The 23,671-nt window shown below is 48.4% G+C and overlaps 4 protein-coding genes across 8 annotated transcripts; 2 read left to right on the top strand and 2 right to left on the bottom strand.

The window, feature by feature from the left end:
- Positions 1-956: 956 nt before the first annotated feature.
- On the top strand, positions 957-8,107 carry LOC114860184 (transient receptor potential cation channel subfamily V member 6-like). 2 transcript variants are annotated; one of them, XM_029158585.3, is made up of 16 exons: positions 957-1,164; positions 1,246-1,343; positions 1,421-1,543; positions 3,112-3,252; positions 3,321-3,419; positions 4,500-4,675; positions 4,750-4,896; positions 4,960-5,039; positions 5,112-5,247; positions 5,354-5,440; positions 5,522-5,598; positions 5,678-5,843; positions 5,917-5,983; positions 6,057-6,325; positions 6,388-6,494; positions 6,754-8,107. In XM_029158585.3, the coding sequence occupies exons 1-16, from the start codon at positions 1,064-1,066 to the stop codon at positions 6,794-6,796; spliced, it is 1,917 nt and encodes a 638-aa protein (XP_029014418.1). In that variant the 5' UTR covers positions 957-1,063; the 3' UTR covers positions 6,797-8,107. The 2 variants fall into 2 exon arrangements, with proteins under 2 accessions (XP_029014418.1, XP_055366763.1); XM_055510788.1 differs by lacking the exon at positions 6,057-6,325.
- A 281-nt stretch (positions 8,108-8,388) lies between these two features.
- LOC114860174 (transient receptor potential cation channel subfamily V member 5-like) lies at positions 8,389-13,258 on the top strand. Its single transcript, XM_029158564.2, has 16 exons — positions 8,389-8,683; positions 8,756-8,853; positions 9,585-9,707; positions 9,778-9,918; positions 9,990-10,088; positions 10,178-10,353; positions 10,428-10,574; positions 10,638-10,717; positions 10,790-10,925; positions 11,032-11,118; positions 11,200-11,276; positions 11,356-11,521; positions 11,604-11,670; positions 11,762-12,030; positions 12,310-12,416; positions 12,676-13,258. Exons 1-16 carry the CDS (start codon positions 8,553-8,555, stop codon positions 12,896-12,898), a joined length of 2,127 nt encoding a protein of 708 aa, XP_029014397.1. The 5' UTR covers positions 8,389-8,552; the 3' UTR covers positions 12,899-13,258.
- LOC114860188 (E3 ubiquitin-protein ligase TRIM39) lies at positions 12,984-19,110 on the bottom strand. 3 transcript variants are annotated; one of them, XM_029158594.3, is made up of 13 exons: positions 18,852-19,110; positions 16,460-16,585; positions 15,851-16,294; positions 15,417-15,521; positions 15,248-15,343; positions 14,763-14,996; positions 14,509-14,686; positions 14,338-14,427; positions 14,231-14,257; positions 14,128-14,154; positions 13,864-14,039; positions 13,620-13,775; positions 12,984-13,521 (listed from the first exon to the last, which is right to left on the bottom strand). In XM_029158594.3, the coding sequence occupies exons 2-13, from the start codon at positions 16,577-16,579 to the stop codon at positions 13,315-13,317; spliced, it is 1,860 nt and encodes a 619-aa protein (XP_029014427.1). In that variant the 5' UTR covers positions 16,580-16,585; positions 18,852-19,110; the 3' UTR covers positions 12,984-13,314. The 3 variants fall into 3 exon arrangements, with proteins under 3 accessions (XP_029014427.1, XP_029014426.1, XP_029014425.1); XM_029158593.3 differs by lacking the exon at positions 18,852-19,110 and adding an exon at positions 17,206-17,395; XM_029158592.3 differs by lacking the exon at positions 18,852-19,110 and adding an exon at positions 17,050-17,186.
- A 390-nt stretch (positions 19,111-19,500) lies between these two features.
- On the bottom strand, positions 19,501-23,384 carry utp18 (UTP18 small subunit processome component). Of its 2 annotated transcripts, XM_029158620.3 has the most exons (13): positions 23,047-23,383; positions 22,629-22,759; positions 22,068-22,163; positions 21,906-21,973; positions 21,727-21,818; positions 21,110-21,235; positions 20,868-21,042; positions 20,649-20,749; positions 20,490-20,580; positions 20,295-20,418; positions 20,036-20,210; positions 19,815-19,957; positions 19,502-19,691 (listed from the first exon to the last, which is right to left on the bottom strand). In XM_029158620.3, exons 1-13 carry the CDS (start codon positions 23,263-23,265, stop codon positions 19,667-19,669), a joined length of 1,566 nt encoding a protein of 521 aa, XP_029014453.1. In that variant the 5' UTR covers positions 23,266-23,383; the 3' UTR covers positions 19,502-19,666. The 2 variants fall into 2 exon arrangements, with proteins under 2 accessions (XP_029014452.1, XP_029014453.1); XM_029158619.3 differs by having other exon boundaries at positions 19,501-19,691; positions 21,727-21,973; positions 23,047-23,384.
- Positions 23,385-23,671: the final 287 nt, after the last annotated feature.

Below are 23,671 nucleotides of genomic sequence, written 5' to 3'. Positions count from 1 at the left end.
GGGGGTCCAGCTCCACCCCAGAACAGAACCAGCCCTCCTGATCACTTTGTCCAGTCTGTTACTGTCTGCTACATTCATGCTGCTGCCCCACAGACCACAGCGTAGAACACTGGACCCACAGACTCATAGAACATCCTCAGCATGGAGCTGCAGACGTTAAAGGACCTGAGCCTCCTCAGGAAGTACATCCTGCTCTGAGCCTTCTGGTTCACAGATGAGAAGTTCTTTTTCCAGTCCAGTTTATTGTCCAAGTTCACTCCCAGGTATTTGTACTTGGTCACGACCTCCACCTCTTTATTTTTAATAGTGAGAGCTGTGACAGCACTTCCAGATTTCCTAAAGTCAATCACTAGCTCCTTACTGGAGCTAATTCAAAATCCTGCAGCCAGAGTTCTGATGGGACTTAGAAAGAGAGATGTTTAGTTGGAGGTGGTTCTGTCCACACCAGTCCAAAGCTGTCCACCACTTCCTGATACGCTCTGACATCACCCCCCTGGATACGTCCTACAATAGCAGAGTCATCAGAGAACTTCTGGAGATGACAGGAATCTGAGTTGTACCTGAAGTCTGAGGTGTAGAGGGTGAAGAGGAAGGAGACAGGACAGAGATAGAAAGGTGTGTGCACTGGTAAACCTCAACTGAACCAACATAATTTTCCATTTCTGCTGCTGAAGAGGCTGCACCCTCTGGTGAAACCCGGAGCCGCCAAGCATCAGTCCTGCTTCCATCCGAGCGGGTCTGAAGCATTTCTACTAGGAGGTCTTATCAACTTTAAATCTAAAGCAGGTGTCAAAACAACGTTTGCACTTTCCACACTAGTTTTGACTTTGCTTCACTAGAATGAGAATGATGATGCTGCACAAAGGCTGCAGAGGCCATGCAGGTGACTGGATGGAGGCGATGGACCTGCCTCCCAGAGGACGCTCCACCACACGCTACTGCTGCTTCAGCAGAGACACAAATGCTTTGTTGAGTTGCTTCTTGTATCCCTTCCTGGCGCTGTGTCATTTTAGTCTGTGAGGTGTTTCTTCTTCTTCTTTTACTTGTTGTATCATCTGCTACAATGGAGCTGAGCCTCTGGTGGAAGCAGCTGAGGTTTCGCCAAGAAAACAACAAAGGCTGGAATGGGATGCTGGACGACATGTTTCTGCTCCACACCAACCTGTAAGTGATTTGTTTCCCATCATGCCATGGAAACAGAGACTCCTACAGTCTTGTAATGTTTTTCTTCTGTTCTTCTTCCAGCACGTACAAAATCCCTCTGTTCTATGCAGCTTTGAAGAACAGTGTTGATGGTATCAAGACTTTGCTGAGCTGTTCGTCCACTAATGTCTTTGAGAGAGGTAAGACAAACTCGAACCTTGGGTTTCAACTGCAAACGCGGCACTTTGGTACAAGCTGTTGTCTATGTCTGACTCAGGTGCTCTCGGGGAAACGTCACTGCACGTTGCAGTGATGAATGACAACCTGGAGGCTGCTGTGGCTCTGATGGACGTGGCACCTGAACTCGTGGACGAGCCAATGACATCGGAGCTCCTCCAAGGTTGGCAGGATAGGATAGGATGAACTTTATTGATCCCACAACAGGGAAATTCAAACGCTGGAACAGCAACAGAGCTTGTCCAGTTGGCTGCTACGCAGGCAGCGCCATCTGACAGTAGAAGCAGTTGTACAGTACAAGTGGAAACTTGCTGGGAATTTTTCATGGACACATCAGGATGAAGGTCGGAGAGCAGATGGTGAGACAAGTCTTGGAGGGGAGGGGAGGGGGAGTGTATCCTTGTCTGTATAGTGAATGTATATAGTTTTATGACTAAGTCTGTCCAAGATGTTTACAGTTCAGTTCAAATGTTGTCCTTGGAGGGAGACACAATGAGGGAAAAGAAATAGAAGCCCTGATCAACCGTCCACTACCCGACCAGTCTTGCTGGATGCCCCCATGGCTGGAACCCTAGTGTGGTCAACAGCTGGAATTGCGCTAGCCGTGCAGCTTCTCCCTACTTCACAATCCAAGAAAGGGCACCTCCACCAGATTCTAATATGTCACAGTTTGAGCAGTTCCTGTTTTATTTTGAAGGACTTCCTGTTCTGCTCATACCACAGCAGCTTCATATCATCCCCGGTTCTCACCACACACACCTGCCCATAATTAGTAATCACTCACCAGCATATCAGCTCCAGTTCTCATCCAAGCCAGTCTCCAGATTTTTACGCGTGTACTCACTGCTTTCCAGCATTGCCGTGTTTGTGTACCTCTGATATAGATCCGGTTCTTGATCCTCGTTGTTGCTGATTCCTGCCTGCTCCTTGTCTGTGCCTCAGCTGTGATTACCTGGTAACGTTCCTGATTGTTTTTGACCTGAGAACGTCTGATCCTTGTCTGTACCTCTGCCGTGCTTACCTGGTGACAATCTTGCCTGTTTTGGACCTGAGCCCACCTGCACCTTATTTGTACTGTCGCTGGGCCTTCCGTGTATGACCCTGCCAGACTTGACCGTGATTGTATCGAATAAAGCCTGCTCCCTTTTAACCTTGTCTGAAGCTGTGCATGTGGGTCCGACATCTCCGGGTGCTGACATAATATATCCTCGATTAGATCTTCTAACAGAGCTGTAGAATATATATCTGCACCTCATATTTTTTTATATCATCTAATTTAATTTCAGACGCGTGGCTGTATATTAATTGTTTACCGCTTTTCTCCGTTGTGACTAAAGATCGTTTTCACTTGAACAGTTTCTCAGTTTCAACTCTTCATGTCGCTAATGAAACAATAGCTGTAGAAAAGTACTTACGCTAGCCAGCAAGCAACGGTAGATCTGCGCACGTTTTTACTTTACGTAGATTTTGATACATCTGACCTTAGACGTAGATTTTTACTCACGGCAGGTTTTTGTGCATAAGTACCATTCGTACCCGAGGCCCCAGGTGATCAGCTCCATGTCAAAAGATTTATTCCAGAATAGCAGATCACGGTGCTCAGAAAGGACAGAGACATTGTGAGCAAAAGTAGAGTGGGAAGCAGCGAGAAAACACGTCTACACTGCTCAAGGGACGGACATAGAAAGGGGTAGAGAAGTGACTCGTCACCGTGTCTGTTCTCTGGTCCAGGACTGACTCCGCTCCACATCGCTGTGATCAACCAGAACCTCAGTCTGGTCCAACATCTCATTGACCGTGGTGCTGATGTGAACACGCCTCGGGCCACCGGCTTGTACTTCCAGAAGAGGATCCAAGGACACCTTTACTATGGTACCAACCTGTATAACATGGGTTGAATGAGGTTGTAAAGGTGCCTGAACCTGACATTTGCTCTGCAGGTGAACACACCTTGTCTTTTGCTGCATGTACTGGGAACAAAAACATCATCTACATGTTAATTGCTGCGGGAGCCAGCACCAGAGTCCAGGACCACAAAGGTAGGACGACCTGGAAAGACGATGCAGAGCTGCATGCTCCCCGTCAGCTCTTCTCCTCTATACAATTACATTCATTTTACTAGTTGATACGCCCATTCATCCATTTACTTCCGCTTAGTCCCATGTGGGGTCGCGGAGTTAGTCCACACAGATATGGGCTGCCGAATGTAAAAGGAGCACCTATAACTAGTTTTCTCACATTTAACTAAATGACACATGTTTTCTCACATTTAGTTAAATGTGCAAAAGTCTAAATGTAAATGTTAAATGTTCGCCGAGTGTAAACTGAATATTCATGAATGTGCAAGTAGACTCTACCCCTACCCTCAAACAGCGCTGGTCTAGGATCAGAGACGCAAACTCAATCACCTCAAACAGTGCGCGCAAACCCCGCCCACATCTGATCTGGAAACTTTTGTTTTTAGGCTGGACGTAACTTCGGCTAGCTAGTATAGTTAGCCAACTAATTTTCCACCGGCGCCACAGAAATATTCTATTTAAACCTACTTAACTCCCCATTAATGGTGTTTACGACAGAACAGCAGTTTGAAGCGGAGCCTCAGTCACTTGCCGTTACAGCCCGTTCAATCTCCCCCAACGGCAGGGAGTCGGAGCTGGCGGTCATGATGGCTTCGACTTCAGGTTTTTCTCTGTTTTTTTTTTCGTGCACCGATCCAGAGTCCGATGTGGGCGGAGCTATGCGATCTGTTTGACGTGTTTGAGTCCGCGTCACTGATCTAGGACAATAGGGGGTGGAGTCTACTTAAATATTCAGTTTGATCATTTAACATTTACATTTAACATTTATATTTATCTTTATATTTATATTTACCATTTATATTTAACGTTTACATTTAGACTCTTGCACATTTAACTAAATGTGAAAAAAAATATTTTGTGTCATTAGTTAAATGTGAGAAAACTAGTTATAGGTGCTCCTTTTACATTCGGCACCCCATACACAGAAAGGCGCCCGGTCCGTCCCGGGAATTTGTCGCTGTGAGGCGACAGTGCTACCCACTGCACCACTGTGCCGCCCTATAGTTGATACAGACACAAACAATGTCTTCTTCTCTTCAGGCAACACTTTGCTTCACGTCCTGGTTCTGCAGCCCAACCAGGAGACCGCCTGTCGCATCATGGACCTGATTATGGCCTGTGATGCAGAGCTGGACCAGTCGGTGCCACTCGTCATGGTTCCAAATGTCCGAGGACTCACTCCTTTTAAACTGGCTGCCAAGAAGGGAAACGTTGCGGTGAGAGAAACAAGCAGAAGAAGCGGAGGTGATGCGTCGGCATCACGTCCTCACTGCTGTGGTTTGTTCCTCAGGTGTTTCAGCACCTGGTTAACAGACGCCGTGTGTTCCAGTGCAGCCTGGGTCCCGTGACCTCTAATCTCTACGATCTGACAGAGATAGATTCATGGGCCGACAACAAGTCTGTGCTGGAGGTGGTGGTGTGCAGTCGCCACAGAGAGGTAGGACTCCACAGGCACATAGTGTAAAGTCAGGACTAACACAACTAAAGGGTTTGTTTTTAGGCCAGGAGGATCCTGGAGGTGACGCCTGTGAAGCAGCTGATCAGTCTGAAGTGGAACCTGTACGGAAAACACTACTTCAGGTAGCGTGAGGTGTCGGTGTGTGGCTTCCAGCGTGTGAGGCCTCGGTTCACTGTTGTTCTGCTTCTGTCCAGGATGCTGCTCTTTGTGTATCTGCTCTACATCTCCATCTTCACAGCGTGTTGCATGTTTCGCCCTCTGAAGCCGATTCCTAAGGACTACCCAAGAGCAGACAACGACCAAACCGTCTACATCCAGGAAAGCCTCAAAGTGTGTTGTTTACGGTTCAGAGGCAGCTGCGTTAACATGCACGTGAAGCTCTTCGCAGCTTGTCCTGTAGTGTGGGTGTAAAGCCAGCTGTGTCCTGTCTGGTCAGGAGAGCTATGTGACGTATGGAGACCACGTGCGGATGGGGGGGGAGATCATCAGCGTGGTGGGAGCCGTAGCAATGATCCTGTTAGAGGTGAAGGAACGAAGCCGCTCACTGCTCTCAGCGTCCGGCTGCTGCCGCTCTCACGTCCGGCTGTGCTGGTCTCGCCCACAGATCCCAGACATACTGAGGGTGGGAGCCAAGCGCTACTTCGGCCAGACGGCGCTGGGAGGCCCCTTCCACGTCATCCTGTGAGAAGCGAGGCTTGTGGCAGCAGCACCAGGCCCCTGTGGGAAAAGCTTGTGACCTTTGTGCTGCTGTGTTGAGCAGGATCGTCTACGGAGGCTTGGTGGTCCTGCTGTGCGTGTTCAGACTGTGCCAGGTGCAACAGGAGATGTCCGTCATGGCCGTGTGCTTGGTTCTGGGCTGGTGCAACGTCTTGTTCTTCGCTCGGGGTTTTGAAATGCTGGGTCCTTTGGTGATTGTGGTGCAGAAGGTGGGAGGCAGCTTGTGGGCCTTAAATCATAACCTCTATTGCTGTTTGAATTTCTTGTTTCTGCTTCTTCTAGATGTTATTTGGAGACATGCTCCGGTTTGTGTGTCTCATGTTCGTTGTGCTTATGGGTTTTGCCACTGGTGAGTAAATTTAGGGCAATAACAACCACTGAAGCCTCATGAGACTTGCATGATCCTGTGTTTTTGGTCTCAGCTCACTGGATGTTCGACATGACTCAGGTGCTTGAAAGCGTACCTGGCTACAGCACTTACCCCGTGACCATCTTCACTGAGTTTGAGGTCGATGTAGGTTTCATAAATCTGCCTGTGGATGAAACCATTCTATCGCCCCCGATCGCGTATATAGTAGATGTTGGCTACAACATCATAGCAGCTATTCTTCTGTTGAATCTGCTGCTAACCATGATGAGTGAGACCCAGACAAAGGTGGCAGAGGAGCGAGACGAACTCTGGAGGACTCAGGTAGTAGACGCCCCCTGCTGTGCACCTGACTGTCCCTGAGTCTTATTCCGGCGTTGTTGCAGGTGGTGGCATCGGTGCTGATGCTGGAGAGGAGGCTACCAAGCTCTTTACTGCCCCGCTTCGGGAAATATGGCCTAAAGTATGGCCTGAAGAACTGCTGGTACCTCAGGTAAGACGGGCACAACCAGGAAAGAAACCTTATTGCTTGGTTCTTCAGCAAGGAGAATGCTCTAACAGCAGAGCAAGGCCAGACTCACCAGGTTAAAGCAGATCTTGCAGGATTTTTTGGTTTTGAACCACAGTCTCACTCTTAGTCTTACCATCCTACCTGTAGTACTACCATAGTACAGTACTACACGTACCTGCAGTACAACCTATGATACTACCATATTACTCAAGTCTCTCAGTTTTGTTTTATGTCTTCACAGGATTGAAGGCAAGAATGACCCAGCAATGCCAATGATGAAGTGATGCATCCACCATGGAGAGCAACACAACAAACGTGTTGACAAGAATATGACTAAGATTCATCAGCTGCATCTGAAATGAGTTGTCAAAATTAAATCCCAACTTTGAACCACGGTCTCTTCTCTTCAGGAGCTTATGAAAGAGCATTTTTACACCTTTGTGTAAAGCAAATGCCTGAATTCAACTATATTTTCAAAATGTTGTGGGCAAAATTAATTGTATGTAACATGAATGTGATTTATTGGATATATAATAAATAAGACAATGCAACAGATGATTTTTAAAGGGTTTAGGCAACATTTCATTTGTGAAAACTGAATGTACTGGACTTTACTTGATGTGTCCATATGTTTTAAACCTCTGTCAGATTTTTCAGTATAAACCTCTAGGGGACGGCTTATATTTCTGTTCATGCTAACAAATATTTACTTAGGCCTCTCCATTAGGTGTCTGTAGGTTTTCATGACAAAATGCCACACTGCCAGTCTCATAATGTGTCTTTCAAGCCCTAGTGGAGGAAGCCCTTTTAGTAGTCTGTCGATTAGCCGGCTAGTGAAGTTGATCTTCACAGCTCTTTGCAGGAGCGCGTATGCTGTCATGGGGTCACAGGTCACAAAGTCACCAGCTAAAGCTAACGACGCACTAACTGTGTGTTAATGGCTAGCAACTAAAGCAACACAGGAGTCAGCAGTGGTGAGTTGAGCTCTGTGCCACGTGATTGGAGCTGGAGACAGCGACACTATGGTCTCTGAGCCTTGGCAGCACTCTCTCTCACGGCAGAAGTCCACTTGGCTCTGTATGTTACTGCTAACGGATCGCTAACAGTTATAGCAACACATGGCTCGTGGCAGCACCTTGAACACAGCAGTAACTGGCATACAGTAGTTTTGTGTGTCGCTGTAGCCGTTAGCAGTAACTGCACCAATATGGTTAGCTAGACTTCAAACAATAACTTCACATTACATATTTCCAATAAGTACCAAGCTTGTACCTACTGTTGAAGGAGTATCTAATTAGAACAGCCAACACCTCAGCACTTTGTCTATGAACAAAGTAGCTGCACAATGTCCTCTATCAGACAGCATTCAGGGGGTTTGTTCTGGTGGCATGGTAGGGGCAGTGTGTAGTTTGAGACGAGGCGGAGTCCGGCCCCAATGGTTACTCCGGAGCAGCGTTCGTGACTCCAGCTTCGCTTTCATTTACCCGTATTTGCATTCAGAAACAATATGTATTTGTTTTGGCCATAATTCACATAGTATTAGTCATTGTATGTCCAATTAAACATCATCAAATATTAAAATGACTAAAACCTCACACCAGTTGTGGATGCTTGGTCTCATCTGCTGATGTGCTGCGTCATGACCCGTACCATACCCGTTTTTGTGTGTCAGCATCGCCAGCATCTCAGTATCACTTCTCATCACGATGGTGAATCAGCAAGTTAGCACATTAACACAATGTGACAGAATCGGGTGCTGCCGTTGACAGGCTTCGACGGGGCCTTGCCCTGTTCATGTGAACAGCTGATGAGGCAGTTTTCCTGGTGAACATGCGGGTGACGCCTGACCTGCTCATCTTCACAGTTTATCTGCTGCTTATTCTCACTCAGTGTCTCCTGTCGCAAAGCTGCATTTCAGGGACTTTGAGCGCCTCAGTGGAATTTTTACGAGTAAGGTGGACAAGGTCTCCTGCCTACAGGTCTGACCTGGGACTTTGTTACCTTTCTGTCTTCCCACGTTTATTCAGACACCAGCTACCAATGTGTCCAGTCCTGCTTTCATCTGCTCTGCTCGAGCTCAGGCGCTGGTGGAAGCAGCTGAGGTTTCGCCAAGGCAAAAAAAAAGGCTGGAACGAGACACTGGACAACATGTTTCTGCTCCATACCAACCTGTAAGTAACTCATTCCAGGGACTGTGGTGCAATACACTTCCATTCAGTGTTTCTCTTTTGTGCGTCCCTCAGAGTAGAAGAAATCCCCCTGTTCTACGCAGCCGACATGAACAGCGTTGGCAGCATCAGGAGCCTGCTTTGCTGTGCATCCACCAACGTCTTTGAGAGAGGTGAGTCTGAGCGAAGCGGTCGGCTGTAGTCTGAGAAGGGCTGTGGTGTGTAGTAGTACGGTGGAACTGTGCCATGACATGTTGTTGACCACATACTACCGTAGTACTGGAGGTACGATGGCAGTACTACAGGTACAACCTGTAGTACTGCCATCGAACCTCATACAGTACTACAGGTAGGTGTAGGTACCTGTAGTGCTGTGCTGTAGGCTGTAGGCACTATGGTAGTACTGTAGGTACCTGTAGTACTGTAGGTACTATGGTAGTACAATGGTAGTACTATAGGTAATCCTGCATGTACGTGTAGTACTCCATGTACGTGTAGTACGGGAGGTACGTGTCATACTACAGGTAGTACTGTAGGTACATGTCGTACTGGAGGTACTATGGTAGTACTACAGGTACTACTGTAGGTACCTGTAGTGCTACAGGCAGGACTGTAGGTACTATGGTAGTACCATAGGTTGTACTGCAGGTACGTGTAGTACTGTAGGCACTATGGTAGTACTATAGAAAGTACTACAGGTATTTGTAGTACTGCAGGTAATACTTTATTTACCTGTAGTACTGTGGGTACTGTGGTAGTACTACAGGTAGGACTGTAGGTACTATGGTAGTACTATAGGTATTACTGCAGGCATGTGTAGTACTGCAGGTACATGTAGTACTGTAGGTACCTCTAGTACTTCAGGTACGTGTAGTACTCCAGGATTCTGGACTCTCTGACTCAGGTGCTTTCGGGGAAACGTCGCTCCACGTTGCAGTGATGAATGACAACCTGGAGGCTGCTGTGGCTCTGATGGACGCGGCTCCTGAACTTGTGGACGAGCCGATGACGTCGGAACTGTTCCAAGGTTGGTAGAGAAGCAAAGCGTCACCGTGTGAGACGTTGTGGTTCCTTCACCGTGTCTGTTCTCTGTCCAGGACTGACTCCGCTCCACATCGCTGTGATCAACCAGAACCTCAGTCTGGTCCAACATCTCATCGACCGTGGTGCTGATGTGAACATGCCTCGGGCCACCGGCTTGTACTTCCAGAAGAGGAAAGGAGGACTCTTCTTCTATGGTACCGTAAGTCCACAGCAGCTCGGAGTGTAGTGATCACCACGGTGACGCCTTTCACTGGCTTCTCTGCAGGTGAACACATCTTGTCTTTTGCTGCATGTACTGGGAACAAAGACATCGTCTCCCTGTTAATTGATGCAGGAGCCAGCACCAGAGTCCAGGACCACAAAGGTAGGACGGGCTGCTTCCTGTCGGAGGAAGACGGTGCAGAGTTATATTCGTTTTACTAGTTGATACCAACAATGTCTTCTTCTCTTCAGGCAACACTTTGCTTCACGTCCTGGTTCTGCAGCCCAACCAGGAGACCGCCTGTCGCATCATGGACCTGATTATGGCCTGTGATGCAGAGCTGGACCAGTCGGTGCCACTCGTCATGGTTCCAAATGTCCGAGGACTCACTCCTTTTAAACTGGCTGCCAAGAAGGGAAACGTTGCGGTGAGAGAAATGGGCAGAAGAATTAGAGGAGATGCGTCGGCATCACGTCCTCACTGCTGTGGTTTGTTCCTCAGGTGTTTCAGCACCTGGTTAACAGACGCCGTGTGTTCCAGTGCAGCCTGGGTCCCGTGACCTCTAATCTCTACGATCTGACAGAGATAGATTCATGGGCCGACAACAAGTCTGTGCTGGAGGTGGTGGTGTGCAGTCGCCACAGAGAGGTAGGACTCCACAGGCACATAGTGTAAAGTCAGGACTAACACAACTAAAGGGTTTGTTTTTAGGCCAGGAGGATCCTGGAGGTGACGCCTGTGAAGCAGCTGATCAGTCTGAAGTGGAACCTGTACGGAAAACACTACTTCAGGTAGCTTGAGGTGTCGGTGTGTGGCTTCCAGCGTGTGAGGCCTCGGTTCACTGTTGTTCTGCTTCTGTCCAGGATGCTGCTCTTGGTGTATCTGCTCTACATCTCCATCTTCACAGCGTGTTGCATGTTTCGCCCTCTGAAGCCGATTCCTAAGGACTACCCAAGAGCAGACAACGACCAAACCGTCTACATCCAGAAAAGCCTCAAAGTGTGTTGTTTACGGTTCCGAGGCAGCTGCGTTAACATGCACGTGAAGCTCTTCGCAGCTTGTCCTGTAGTGTGGGTGTAAAGCCAGCTGTGTCCTGTCTGGTCAGGAGAGCTATGTGACGTATGGAGACCACGTGCGGATGGGGGGGGAGATCATCAGCGTGGTGGGAGCCGTAGCAATGATCCTGTTAGAGGTGAAGGAACGAAGCCGCTCACTGCTCTCAGCGTCCGGCTGCTGCCGCTCTCACGTCCGGCTGTGCTGGTCTCGCCCACAGATCCCAGACATACTGAGGGTGGGAGCCAAGCGCTACTTCGGCCAGACGGCGCTGGGAGGCCCCTTCCACGTCATCCTGTGAGAAGCGAGGCTTGTGGCAGCAGCACCAGGCCCCTGTGGGAAAAGCTTGTGACCTTTGTGCTGCTGTGTTGAGCAGGATCGTCTACGGAGGCTTGGTGGTCCTGCTGTGCGTGTTCAGACTGTGCCAGGTGCAACAGGAGATGTCCGTCATGGCCGTGTGCTTGGTTCTGGGCTGGTGCAACGTCTTGTTCTTCGCTCGGGGTTTTGAAATGCTGGGTCCTTTGGTGATTGTGGTGCAGAAGGTGGGAGGCAGCTCAGCCTGGAACACTAAGAAACGCTGCTTTTAATTTTAAACTGATTTCCTTCACCCATATTCTTCTCTAGATGTTATTTGGAGATATACTAAAGTTTATATGTCTGATGGCCATTGTGCTGATGGGTTTTGCTACTGGTGAGTAAGTTCAGGCCATAAAAATGCTCCTTCAAACCTTCTGAAGCCTCTCTTCTGCTCATTAAACTTCTTGTGTGATGTTCTCTGGCAGCTGCATGGATGTTTGACATGACTCAGAGTCCAGCAGGTTTACCTGATTACAGCACTTACCCCATAACCATCTTCACCGAGTTTGAGGTTGACGTGCTCTTCATAAACCTGCCGGTGGATGAAACCATCCTTTCACCTCCAATCGCATACATTGTGAACGTTTCCTACAACGTGGTCGGTGCCTTCTTCATGTTGAATCTACTGGCAACTATGATGGGTGATACACAGGACAAGGTGGAACGAGCAAGAGACGAGTTTTGGAGAACTCAGGTAACCTTCATAATAACTGCAGCTACCAATCCCTCTGGTGATGATGGTGATTTTAGTATGTTGGTTAACAGTGACACGTAGCAGCTACTGCTTCACTCACGTCACGACATCATGCAGTTTTCTGCATATTTTCTTTAAATGCAAAACGTGAGTAGCAGTGAGAGAAGGGTCAGGAGTCAGGCAGCTTCAGGATCTGAGGGTTAACCATCCAGGCACCAGGCCAGTGATGTGTCTTCAGCTCGTTTTTGCATCAAAGCTAACAGCTACAATGATGTGCAGGTGGTGGCCACAGTTTTGATGCTGGAGAGGAGGCTGCCACACTGGCTTCAGCCTCGACACGGGAACCATGGGCCGAGCTACGGCCTCAAGGAGGCCTGGTACCTCAGGTAAGACTGAGCTGCAGTAATGGAATGGCCCAAGAACACAGTCTGGGAATCAGACCCTTGGCCCAGGAAAGGTGGACAACGCCACCTCCTGATCCACAGCCATGTCCCAATAATATCCCAGGAAGTCTTCATGGAAGCCTGATTTTCACTACCACCAGTTATACAAGCAGCAACAGAACATTGTATGAGAACTGTGTATGAGTTTAGCTCCAGCAGTTTACAGCATGTTTGTTTTTCTATGTGTGTGCTATTCCTGCAGGGTTGAGGACAGAAATGACAACATGATGGAAAAGATGAGACAGTACATAGAGGCCTCCAGAGAGAACAGGTCTGAAAAGAAGGGACCGGAGAAGAAACCGTTGTCTGCCGGCGCCTCTGAAACTAAATCTAGAAAGTACAGAAGGTTCAACAGCAGGGACACTTTGACCGGGTGGGAGACACTGGGAGACAAACAACCGACCAGTAGAGAATCAGGCTTATAAATGTCACATTTGTAATGTTCAACCAGTTATTCAGTTAAAACATTTTCACTTTGTCTTGTAAGAAAACTGTTACAAAAATCACATCCATAGTTGATTTACACTTTTATTATTCAATCCACTCCTAAAAGTTTCACTCATATTTATGCTCATTAGCTAATCTCACCAAAATAGTCAACTTTTTTTAATTTTATAAGCGACAGAGTCAAACATTCAAGTACCCCCAGTGTCCTAATTTCTCTGGTATCAAGGCTGTAGAGACAAAGTAGCTGCAGTTTCTCTGTTTCCACTGGGCGCCAGGAACTACTGGAATAAATACAGGACAATTCATCGTGATTAAACATGTCTGTTTGTCAATAGTGACTATTGAGTGTCAGATCTGTCGGGCCATTGCGGCCCTGAGGGCCATGTCTCCTCCCTCACACCAGGTGGTGCTGTGTGGTCATTAGGATCAGGGGAACCTCTTTGTCTCCAGTTCCCAGCAGAGGAAACATCCTCTCAGTGAACTCGGAGGATCTGGTGAAGCTGTAAATCTCAGATCCCGACTTGACGTTATAAAACGACACCTGACCCTCATCCACGTCGAGGAAGACACCCACCTGCCGCAGTTTGACAGGATTCTTCACCTGCAGCATGGACAAAGCAACTGTTAAGAGTGACTATTAACTGAACACGTTTAACCTGAAATAGTAGAAACACTTTTAACTTCATAAATGTTAAGGACCTTGGTCAGAGGTGGCGTCGTCAGCGCTCTCAGGTGGCTACTGCTCCACCACAGGGCAAAGTATCCGTTGGAGGGACTCATGTCAAACAGACCTTTTCTCTGAGCCGACTCGCTGACCACCCCCAGCTTCCAGTCCTTATTGTCCCCAACAAACACCTGGCACAGGTAAGCACAACTGAGTCAGCGCAGGACTGGACACTAGCTAATATGCTATTAGCACTAGTATAACGCTAGCGGTTCTGACCTCCCAGTAGTGCCGCCCCGTGTTGAAGCCCTCCTTGGCGAGGACGCAGGACCAGACATCGAACCTCTGCTGACTGTTTCTGTAGAACTGTAGCTTCTCTCCTCTCTTCACCTGTTTCCTGTCCTCGGACAGGATCAGGAACGGATATGCCGTCACCGGGTTCAGGGTCACGTCCTCTGGAAACAGCAGATAATTGTTAGATCCAAGAACAACAGACATGTTCACTGGTTGAACTCAATCCGAGGCACAGAGGAGGATACCGACCCATGTAGAGTCGAGCTTTCTTGTGTCCTGAAACAGAGCAAAGGGATAATAAGTATAAGCTGCAGGAAGACAGAGTCCCCGATGAAGGCGGTCCAACACGTACCTGACACGGGCTTGAACTTCTTCTGCTCTAATGGGAAAAACAAGATTCCAGTCAGTCACCCTTTCACATTAAAAGCCTTGTTGTCCTGCAGACAATGAGCGTCTCACCTCTCAGCGACCACTGACTCTTCCTCAGGCTGGCCGTGCTTCCTCTCAGACTCAGCATGCTCTCAGCAGCCATTAAGTTCTCAGACAAAACTAAAAACACATGGCAAGGAGGAACTTTGTACACCAGCCAGCCTCACATTCACTCAGCCATAGCAATATTTAGAAACTCACAGTAGCCTCCTGATGCTCGGGAGCGCATGTCCCCCACCCGGATGTCAGCCATCTTGTCCTTCACTTCGGACAAAGCGCTCTTCACCTCCCCCAAGTGAAAATGCAGATTAAACTCGGAGTCCTCATCCACGTCTTTCTGTGTGTCATCACCCAGAGGAGCTGCAGCCTCCTCGAAGCTCTGAGGAGAGAACAGAGTGGGGTGAGGCCACGCCCATTTACATCACTTACCGTATTGCCAGGCATTTGTGTCTTACCTGCAAGAAGTTGATGTGATCCTGACTGATGGCCTGAGTCTCCAGCATAGCCCGTCGGTCCATCAGCTGCTTGAGCTCCTCCTCCAGTCTGCTCACTAGCCCCTCCCCCTTTGACATCACCGTGTCGAGTTGGTTCTGGATGCCCCCCACAACCTGAGATCGAATCTGATCCAATGAGCCAGAGAGCTCATCCAGCAGCTGTTCAACTTCACCTCGCTCTCGTTCTGCGTAGTTCTGAAATGACGACAGCCTGAATATGAATTCATTAGCTAATAAATGTTAAACAATAAGAAATTAACAAGCAAATATTTACAGCAGCTGGAAGCTAAAACTAATGAATGTTCAGCTTCTAAGAACCAAGTGCCGCTAAAATATACATGACCTGAGCTGGAAAACAGCAACTGATGACTATGTGATGCATTGGAACATTCAGAGCTTCGTGCTTCTAGTAGAAACGCTGCCCATGAGCAAGTCACTCGTCTAACCTTAACGCCTTCCAGCTTCCTCTTCAGCTCATTCATGTGAATCTCCCTCTCTTTGATACGGTTCAGGATCTCTTGCTCCGTCCTCGCCACCTGTTTCTGAGCATCACACGGTCTCAGGTTTATTGTCTGAACACGTTTGTGTGTGTTGCATCATTGTTACATCCTCTACCTGTTTAACCTGCCTCTCGGTCTGGACCGACACCGTTTTGTGTATTCGATGCTCCTCCATGACACAGATGGCGCAGATACAGCGCTGGCATGTCTTACAGAAAACCTGGAGATATAAACGTATAAATACATCACAAGTTGAACATGAATAATCCACAACAAAAAGGGATTGTCAAGTGGTTTCATCAGCTCCTCACAAGTCATCATGTGGTTCAACAACTGTAATCTCAATCCTCCCAAGGGCCTTCACCCAGTAGGAAAACTTGAGCTGATGGATTGTACTACTGTTTGTACACCCAGAGAAATTTTAGCATGTGCATTGCTGCCCATTGTTAGAAACACCAATTGTTACTGTCAGAGCCCCTGGACTAAAACAACAAACAGCCTGGTGTAGTTACTACCATCAGCCTGTATGTAGGCCTGTGGTTTTCTCACCTCCAGCAGGCGGTGGTGAACGGAGCAGGTTCGGCCCCTTAGGGCCTCCTGCGGGTCCATCAGTGGGTGTTTGGAGTAGAAGGGCGAGCTTTCATGCGGCTGCACATGCTCAGTGCAGTACGAGGCAGTGCAGGTGAGGCAGGAGCGGACCGCTGGCTGTTTCACACCTGTACAGATGTCACACCACACCACGTCATCCCCTGCCATCAGGAAGGGGTTGGTGGTGGAGCCGCTCGAGGGCATCATCATGGCGCCCATTGATGTGGGATTCTGGTTCCGGACTTGGGTCAGAGCGCTGTCTGGTCCATAATGAGTTTGCTTGTATTTATCCGCAATGAGCGCAAAGACTTTGTTTACGCTGAGCTGAGGACGTTCATCGAACTGACGTTTGCACAAAGGACAGGAGCAGACAGAGCTGGACGCCCAGTACCCACCAATGCACACCTGGAAAACAGCAATAGGAGGACGCAACGTCAAAGGAAGCTCCAGAAACCCAAGGTTGTGTCTCTAAAGACTCCAGATCCAGAGCTGAGCTTTAACAAAGATGAGCAGTCACAGAAGCTGCAGATTATGATTATTGTGAATGTGTTAGTTGTGTGTGCAGCTCACCTGGCAGAAGTTGTGTCCGCAGGGAGTCGAGACTGGTTCGCTAAACAGGTCCAGACAGATGGAGCAGGTCAGCTCCTGCTCTGAGAACAGATCTGGGACTGCAGCCTCTGCCATGGTCATACTGTGCTGCAGGGGAAAGAAGGAGGAAACAGACTGAGTTAAGGCAGCAGCTTGTTGATTTGTAGATGTTTTGGTTCTGACTTCTGTCACAATGAACAGATTAATGTCACAGAGCTACTACTAGAACACCACACACTGACAAAGTGATCAGGAACCAGATCTGGGTTAGACCAGATCAAGTCTCAGCAAAAGAAAATCAATAAACTAAGCTGGACCCGACCAGTGGAACCTGTCAGACCAATCCACCTCCAATAGAACCATCTGCTAGCTCAGAGCTCAGAGCTCAGAGCAGAACAGTGAGTTAATGAATCTGGTCTGCTTCACTAAAATGTTGACTTGAGATGAGGATCAAACTAATGAATTGAAATGTTTTTCAAGTCTGACTCAGTTGGGCTCAAACCCAAAACTAAGACTGCTCACAGATAATCAGGGTGGCTCGAATCTTGGAATCATTGCTGGAAGCAACCCACCAAATTTCAAATTAAGATTCCTCATGTTTGTCTCACAGCGCAGTTAAATCTTACAGATCTTTTGTTTACATTTCTGCTATGAGGCCTAAGGAGAAAGCAACTAAACAGAACACTCTCAACCAGAAAGAAGAAGAACTAGACAGATGAGTCACCGACCTGAAGCTCAATCCTGGCAGCTCCACCGTTTCCCGTCTGTGATTATCTGTAACGATCTGCAGGTGGGAGCAAGGGAGGGCGGGGCCTCCCTACCTGTCAGACAGCTGAGGGGGCGGGGCCTCCCTACCTGTCAGACAGCTGAGGGGGCGGAGCCTCCCTACCTGTCAGACAGCTGAGGGGGCGGGGCCTCCCTACCTGTCAGACAGCTGAGGGGGCGGAGCCTCCCTACCTGTCAGACAGCTGAGGGGGCGGGGCCTCCCTACCTGTCAGACAGCTGAGGGGGCGGGGCCTCCCTACCCGCCAGACAGGTGCAAGCTCACTACTTTAAGTGAACGAAAGAAACTCACAAGGATCCAACAGCTGCATTCATACACACAAAGTAACTTCATCCACGTGTGATAGACCCATAAGCTACATTTACAAATAAAGCCATGAGCAGAACACATCAGTGAGAACTGATTCTCAGAACACTGCATTTGACCCATCCCCCTTGGGGGAGCAGTGAGCTGCCACATGAGCGGCGCTCGGGGAGTTAGCGCGAAGTGTCTTGCTCAGGGACACACCTGATGCCGAGGCGGGGGATCGAACCAACTGAGCTACCAGGCTGTTCATGTTTACACATGAACTGCAGCTACACTGAGTTGATCAGTGGGTCTTTGTCACGAAAACAAAGCAGGAACAAACTAAAGCAGGTTCTGTCCTGGTCCTGTTGGGTCTTAGCTTAGCAGCTGATACAATGTATCAGAACATTATATTACAGAGACTGGACCGAAGCCCCAGAGTTAAAGGAGCGGCACTGGATGGTTCCAGTAACCATCCAGTGCCGCTCTGTTGAACGGGTTTCAGTTTGTTCATGTTAGTGACAAATTTTCTGTATACACAAATTAGCTTTTAAGGTTTTTCTGCAAAGTACGTCAGTGCTCTACAGGTACTACAAACACCACACAGAGGACACTCACTCATATACACTTCCATGTGAAGAAGATCACTAAAACCAGGAGCCTCCTTTGTCAGAGTAATGCTGAACCATGATCCCATCAGTAGTTCCTTCCATGCTGCACTACTGGAACTCCCTACTCAGTTTGTCCAGTGACTCTTTAAAATCCTGAAACTCAGGAACAGAGACCACATTTCTTCTCCATCTGCTTCACTGCATCTCCTAACTTCAAAGCTTCTATTGATCAGCTCCATCTTGTCTTCCAGACCTCATAGCTTGACATGCTTTTCTCTTAGAGCTGCTCTACTGGTGGTTCTACATGCAGAATGGAGGCAGAGCCTTGAGCTACAGAGCTTCTCTGCGGAGCCAGATCAGGTTCTAGTTCAGATGGCCTCTCAGGTTTCTGGTAGTTTTCCTAATCTGAGAAGTGAAGGTGCTGGACTCCAGTGTCCAGCAACAGTTGGTATTAGCTTCAGTGTCTCCACATGATGGATGGAGAATAGTTCATCAGCTTTGCAGCTCAGAATGATAAAAGAGTTGCAGTGCAGCTGAGCCCAAGCCTGGTGCTTAACAGATCTAAAGGCTAAAGTGCTAGTTGGATCTTGAAGCATTTTTGTTCAACCAGTTTCATCACAATGATGAGTTTAAGTTTCCCCAAAAGCCCAGATGGATTTATTTCTACCAGAGAAAGGGTGACGGTATCTCTTACCTTTGCGACATGGACTCCGGGTATTTCTGCCAGAAAACCTGAAGCGCAGGTTGCTGTCTGTCTGTGCGGGGTTTGGTCAGGGGGCGGGGCCACAGGAAGACAGGTCAGTGATAAATGTGCTGCTTCTAAAGGTCCTCGAGAGCCACAGTCCTGCTGGTTTTCAAATTCTCCCTGCTGACTGCCTTGACCAGTTGTCAACTAGCTGCTGATTGGATGTGTGCGTCTAGATGAGAGTTGTCCTCCTCTGGGTAAAGATTCTGGTTTGTCAAACAGATGCCTTGCATGATGTCAGACTTTGTGCTGAAGTCGTATCAGAATAAACAAACACGTTTGACAGGTTTCCAGCCGAGAGTCGGGCCTGACAACATTCCTGAAGCGAAGGCGTGTGAAGGTGTTGGTCTTTCTGACGTAACAGCCAATGACGCTCACGTCCAAGTTAAAAAAAAAGTTTTCATCTACTGAACGTTAACAGTAGTCGCATTTTCATTCTCTTCTCCCTGTTTAACATTATGCAAAATTTATCTTTAAGATGTTTCCTGTTCAGGGAAACTGAAGCAACATTCTGACAATGTTAAAACAGAAAACTTTAAAGTGTGTAAATGTGAGTCGATTCATTTGCTTCCATTTTTAACTCTGAACAAACAAACAACATTCAGTTCTGTTTTTTTTTAGGTCTTTTATACAAACAGTAAAAACATGAGTTAACAGACGCTGGCTTGATTCGCCATCTCAGCATTTCCATCATTATTATCACATCACCAGGACACAACATGTGCAGCCAGTGGATGGAGGCGGCGGCAGCGTCAGGCTCCGATTCAGAAGTCTTTGTAGTGCAGCAGCCTGGACACAGACACCAAGCGTTAGACGGGACACTGCCAATTTAGACCTCCATGACTCACTACGCTACTGAAAGGCTGGAGGACGGAGCAAAGTCCCGAGGTCCAGCGTGTTCTGTTCACTGACCTGTAGAGGAGGGCGCGTCCTCGGTTATTAGCCAGCGAGAAGAAGCCGCTGTGCGGGGAGAAGTCGAGGCAGCTTGCTCGGTAAATGACCTTCCTCGCGGTGACGCCAAAGTTGGAGAAGGCGGTGAGACTTGGCAGGTGGATCTAGGCAGGCAGGTATGGGTCAGAACCAGGACTTACAGCAAGCAAGACACATACAGCATCTACCCATTGTGGTCTCACCAGGCGAACAGCCTCGTCCTCAGCACGGGACGCGATGGCAAGGATGTCTGACGTGGGGTTAAAGGTCAGTGAGCTCACTACCGTCAGCAGGTTCATCAACGACTTCAGAGGCTTTGGATTGGGTGAATGTAGACACGACTCCAGAGAGTAGACGTTGACCACGCCCGAATGGGACCTGCCAAGCAGGGGAAACACCTGAAGCATCAGGAGAGGTCAAAGATCACTTTGTGGATGTTCACATGAGGATGCATGGTCTCACCCGCAGGCCAATAACCGACTGTCGCGTGAGGCGGCGATGGACGTTCCCTTCACACACCCGTCGTCTGCGAACCGGTTCATACACCGACTGCTGCGCATGTCCCACACATACACTTCACCCTCATCTGCACACAAACGCGGTCACATGACACGACCGAGGCCAGCTGCCGTGCGCTGCCCTAAACTTTGGACGTACCTGAGTTAGCGAAGAGTTTGCTGCCGTCGCTGGAGAAGGCGGCGCCGCTGACGCTGCCATTCATCTTCACACTGTGAACCACCTCCTTCGTCTGCACACAAACCGTCCAGCATCAGAAACAAAGCTGCAGCTGCCTCAACGTTTAACAGGACAAGCTACCTTGAGTGTGAGCAGGTGCAGGTATCCGTTGGTTCCTGTGAGTAGCAGAGTGCCCCCCTCAGGACACACCTGGAACTCCTTCACTCTGGTTTCATTCAGACCTAAACACAAACAACAGGCTTTCATTCTGGCAGTAGACACTGGTCTGACACTGCAGCTTCTACTACCCATGTTGATTCTGGTTGGTTCTGGTTATTGTCGGCAGGTCTGCTGTCTCACCTCTGATGCTGTTTACAGGTGTGATCCGTCCCTCCATCATGTCGTACAGGTAGAACATCTTGTTTTTCATGCCGGTGGCGATCACCGTCTCTCCGTCCAGGCTGAACTGAGCTTTGTGGATGGGGAACTGCTCCAGGTGGATGCTCTGGATCTTTGGGTTTGTCAGTCCATCCACCTGTATGAAGCACCACATTAGCTTCACAGGATTCATTACCACTCTGTGGCATATGAAGCGTCCATACCTGAAACAGGGAGATGGAGTGATCGAGGCCGGCCGTCATGACGACCTGAGCTGAGGGGTGGAACTGGACGCTGGACAGTCTGTCCTCTGATGGACGAGCCTTGTTCGCGTCACAGCACCTTTTCATCTGAGACAAAGTTTAGGAAATTAGATCACACAGAGGAAAAGTTGAAGCAATAAGCTCACGGCTCCACTAGAAGCCCATAAATTAGTAACATTCCTCACAGATGTATGAACAGATTAAAGTAAAAATATTATAGAACCAGATGAACAAAACTGTTCTCTCCCGTTGAGAGCTTAAATAACAGTTGCTCCTCCACAGTTTCTACATAGCTTTGGTTGTTTCACTCATAAGATCATCTTTCTGCACTGATGATTGTTCCTCAATCTAACCTAAGGAGAGTTGCTGCTACTTTACAGGTCAGACCATGTCAGAGTCTGTACATAACTCTATTTTAGTTTATCCCCCATGCACTATTCACATTATGCCATGTTTGTACTTTTTAATGTGGTGACGCTCAACCCAAGACAAATTCCTAGTTCTGTAAAGTGCTCTCAACAGGACCTGGCAATAAAACTCTCCGATTCCGATAAACAAGAGCTAAACTTGTCACTGACCGCCAGGATGCCTCCAGGCAAACGGTCTGGAGATCCCACGAAGTTTCCCGTCCTCCTTAGCAAATCGTCTTCCTCTTCATCATCATCATCACCTGCAGGGTCAAACAGATGTTCAGGTATGCAACAGGCAGGACTACTGCAGAAATAGAAGCACCAGTAAATTCTTTGCTTGTCGCTACCTGTTGTCTTCTTTTTCTTGGAGCTGCTCTCTGCCCATGATGGAGTTCCTCCCATTGACTTCTGAAACCTGCAACAAAGAAGGTAGCAACATTAGCTCAAGGTGTAGGGGTGTGGGGCAGCCAGACCAATGTCCAGGTGTGCACAGGTGTGGGTTGACTCACTGCTCCTTCATCCTCTGCTGTAGCTTCTGTTTGGACATGGTGGACTCTGTGTCTCCTCGCATCAGGTCTCTGCGGAAGCGATGCCTCATGTCCACCCTGCAACACAGACATTTAGCCTCAGGAAAATGACGGACAACAAACATCCTTAAGGTCAGAAATAGAAGAAAAACTAGTTCCTGAAGAATCAGCAAAGCCTGTAACATAACAGTTACAGTTATAATAATAAACATAACAGCAGAGAATAAAATAGAAAAAGCAACTTAAATTGTTGACTGTCCATGGGGGGGACTGGAGCCTCCCGTTAGAGGGGAGGCCCTGGAGGTGTTGGTGTCCGGGGCTTAAAGCTCTTGTCCATAATTAACTAGATTAATTTTACTAGAGGGGATTTTAAAGCACTTCTGGGAGTCGTTGGTGCCTCCGGCCAGTAGAGGGCGCTGCTGCATGCTCTGTGACAGTAAACCGTGTCACTGGTGAACTCCAGCTGCTGAGCCTTTTAAAATTAGGACCATCTCACCGACAGCTTTACAGCAACGAACAACCACACTGAAGCTCAGCACTTACTCTTCCTCCAGCTCATCGTCTTCATCAACCCAGGCGGCTGTTTTGCTGGGCTGCAACTGGTGGCGCACAGCCTCCTCATTGTCCGACTCTTCATCTCTGTCCTCGAGCAACAGGTTTCCAGACTCCTCGTCCTGCTCAACCACGTGAACCAGGTTAGAACAGTCAACAGTTCCAAAACCAAATACTAACTCGGTCCCTACAAACGCCACACCCATTAAAACCCTTTGACTAGAGCAACAGCTCGTTAAGCCAAACCAGGCCTGAAGAGTGAACCACGTTTTATTCTTTTATCATAGCTTATATATTTATTATAGACATGTTGATCATTAAAAAAGCACCACATTTAATTAACTGCGATTAGTTTGACCGAGTGTCAATTCTACGCCTGTAAATGAAGCGGAGAACTGACGGAACTCACCGCCACCAGTCTCTCCACCAGCTCATCTTCCGCTCCAAACACCAGATGCTCCAGCAGCTTCACAGAGCTGTCCGTCTCTCCCAGCACCGCCACACTCTCTGCGTTCTTCTGCCGTTTCCGAGCCTCCTTCTCCGGGTCTGCTTTCGTCAGTGGAGGTCTCTTGGCGGCAGCTGCGCTCTTCTTCGTTAGCGGCAGTTTGATAACGTTCTCATCCTCCATGTTGCTCAAACTCCCCACAGAACCACACGATGCCGCAGTATTTTGTGGTTTCTATGCAGCTGTAATGTTTGGAGGTTGGCACACGTGAGCCCGATGTTTCCGTGTTAATCACGTGTTTCCGCCAAAGCTCAGACCTGAAGATAGAAGCTCGCCCTCTAGCGGTGACAAGCGGAAACGCATGACGTGTTTTAAACTGCTGTACGACCGTGAGTAGATTTAATTCACCACCGCAGGTATTTATCACATTATGCTATTTGGAGATTTAAGGAGATGTCAGAGCAGCTCAGATCTCGAAACTATCTTTTTGTAAAGCATAGATAGCTGGTGGCTTTTCTACAGGTTCCACTTGAGCAGTGCCTTCAGGGAGCAGTTCTTGGTTCCTGGCCTGAGCCTGGTTCTGCTGGAT

This window comes from Betta splendens, chromosome 8, assembly GCF_900634795.4.
Source record: "Betta splendens chromosome 8, fBetSpl5.4, whole genome shotgun sequence".
Lineage (NCBI taxonomy): Eukaryota > Metazoa > Chordata > Actinopteri > Anabantiformes > Osphronemidae > Betta > Betta splendens.
Note: the sequence above shows the minus strand (reverse complement) of the source record. Positions and strands in the feature narration are given on the sequence as shown.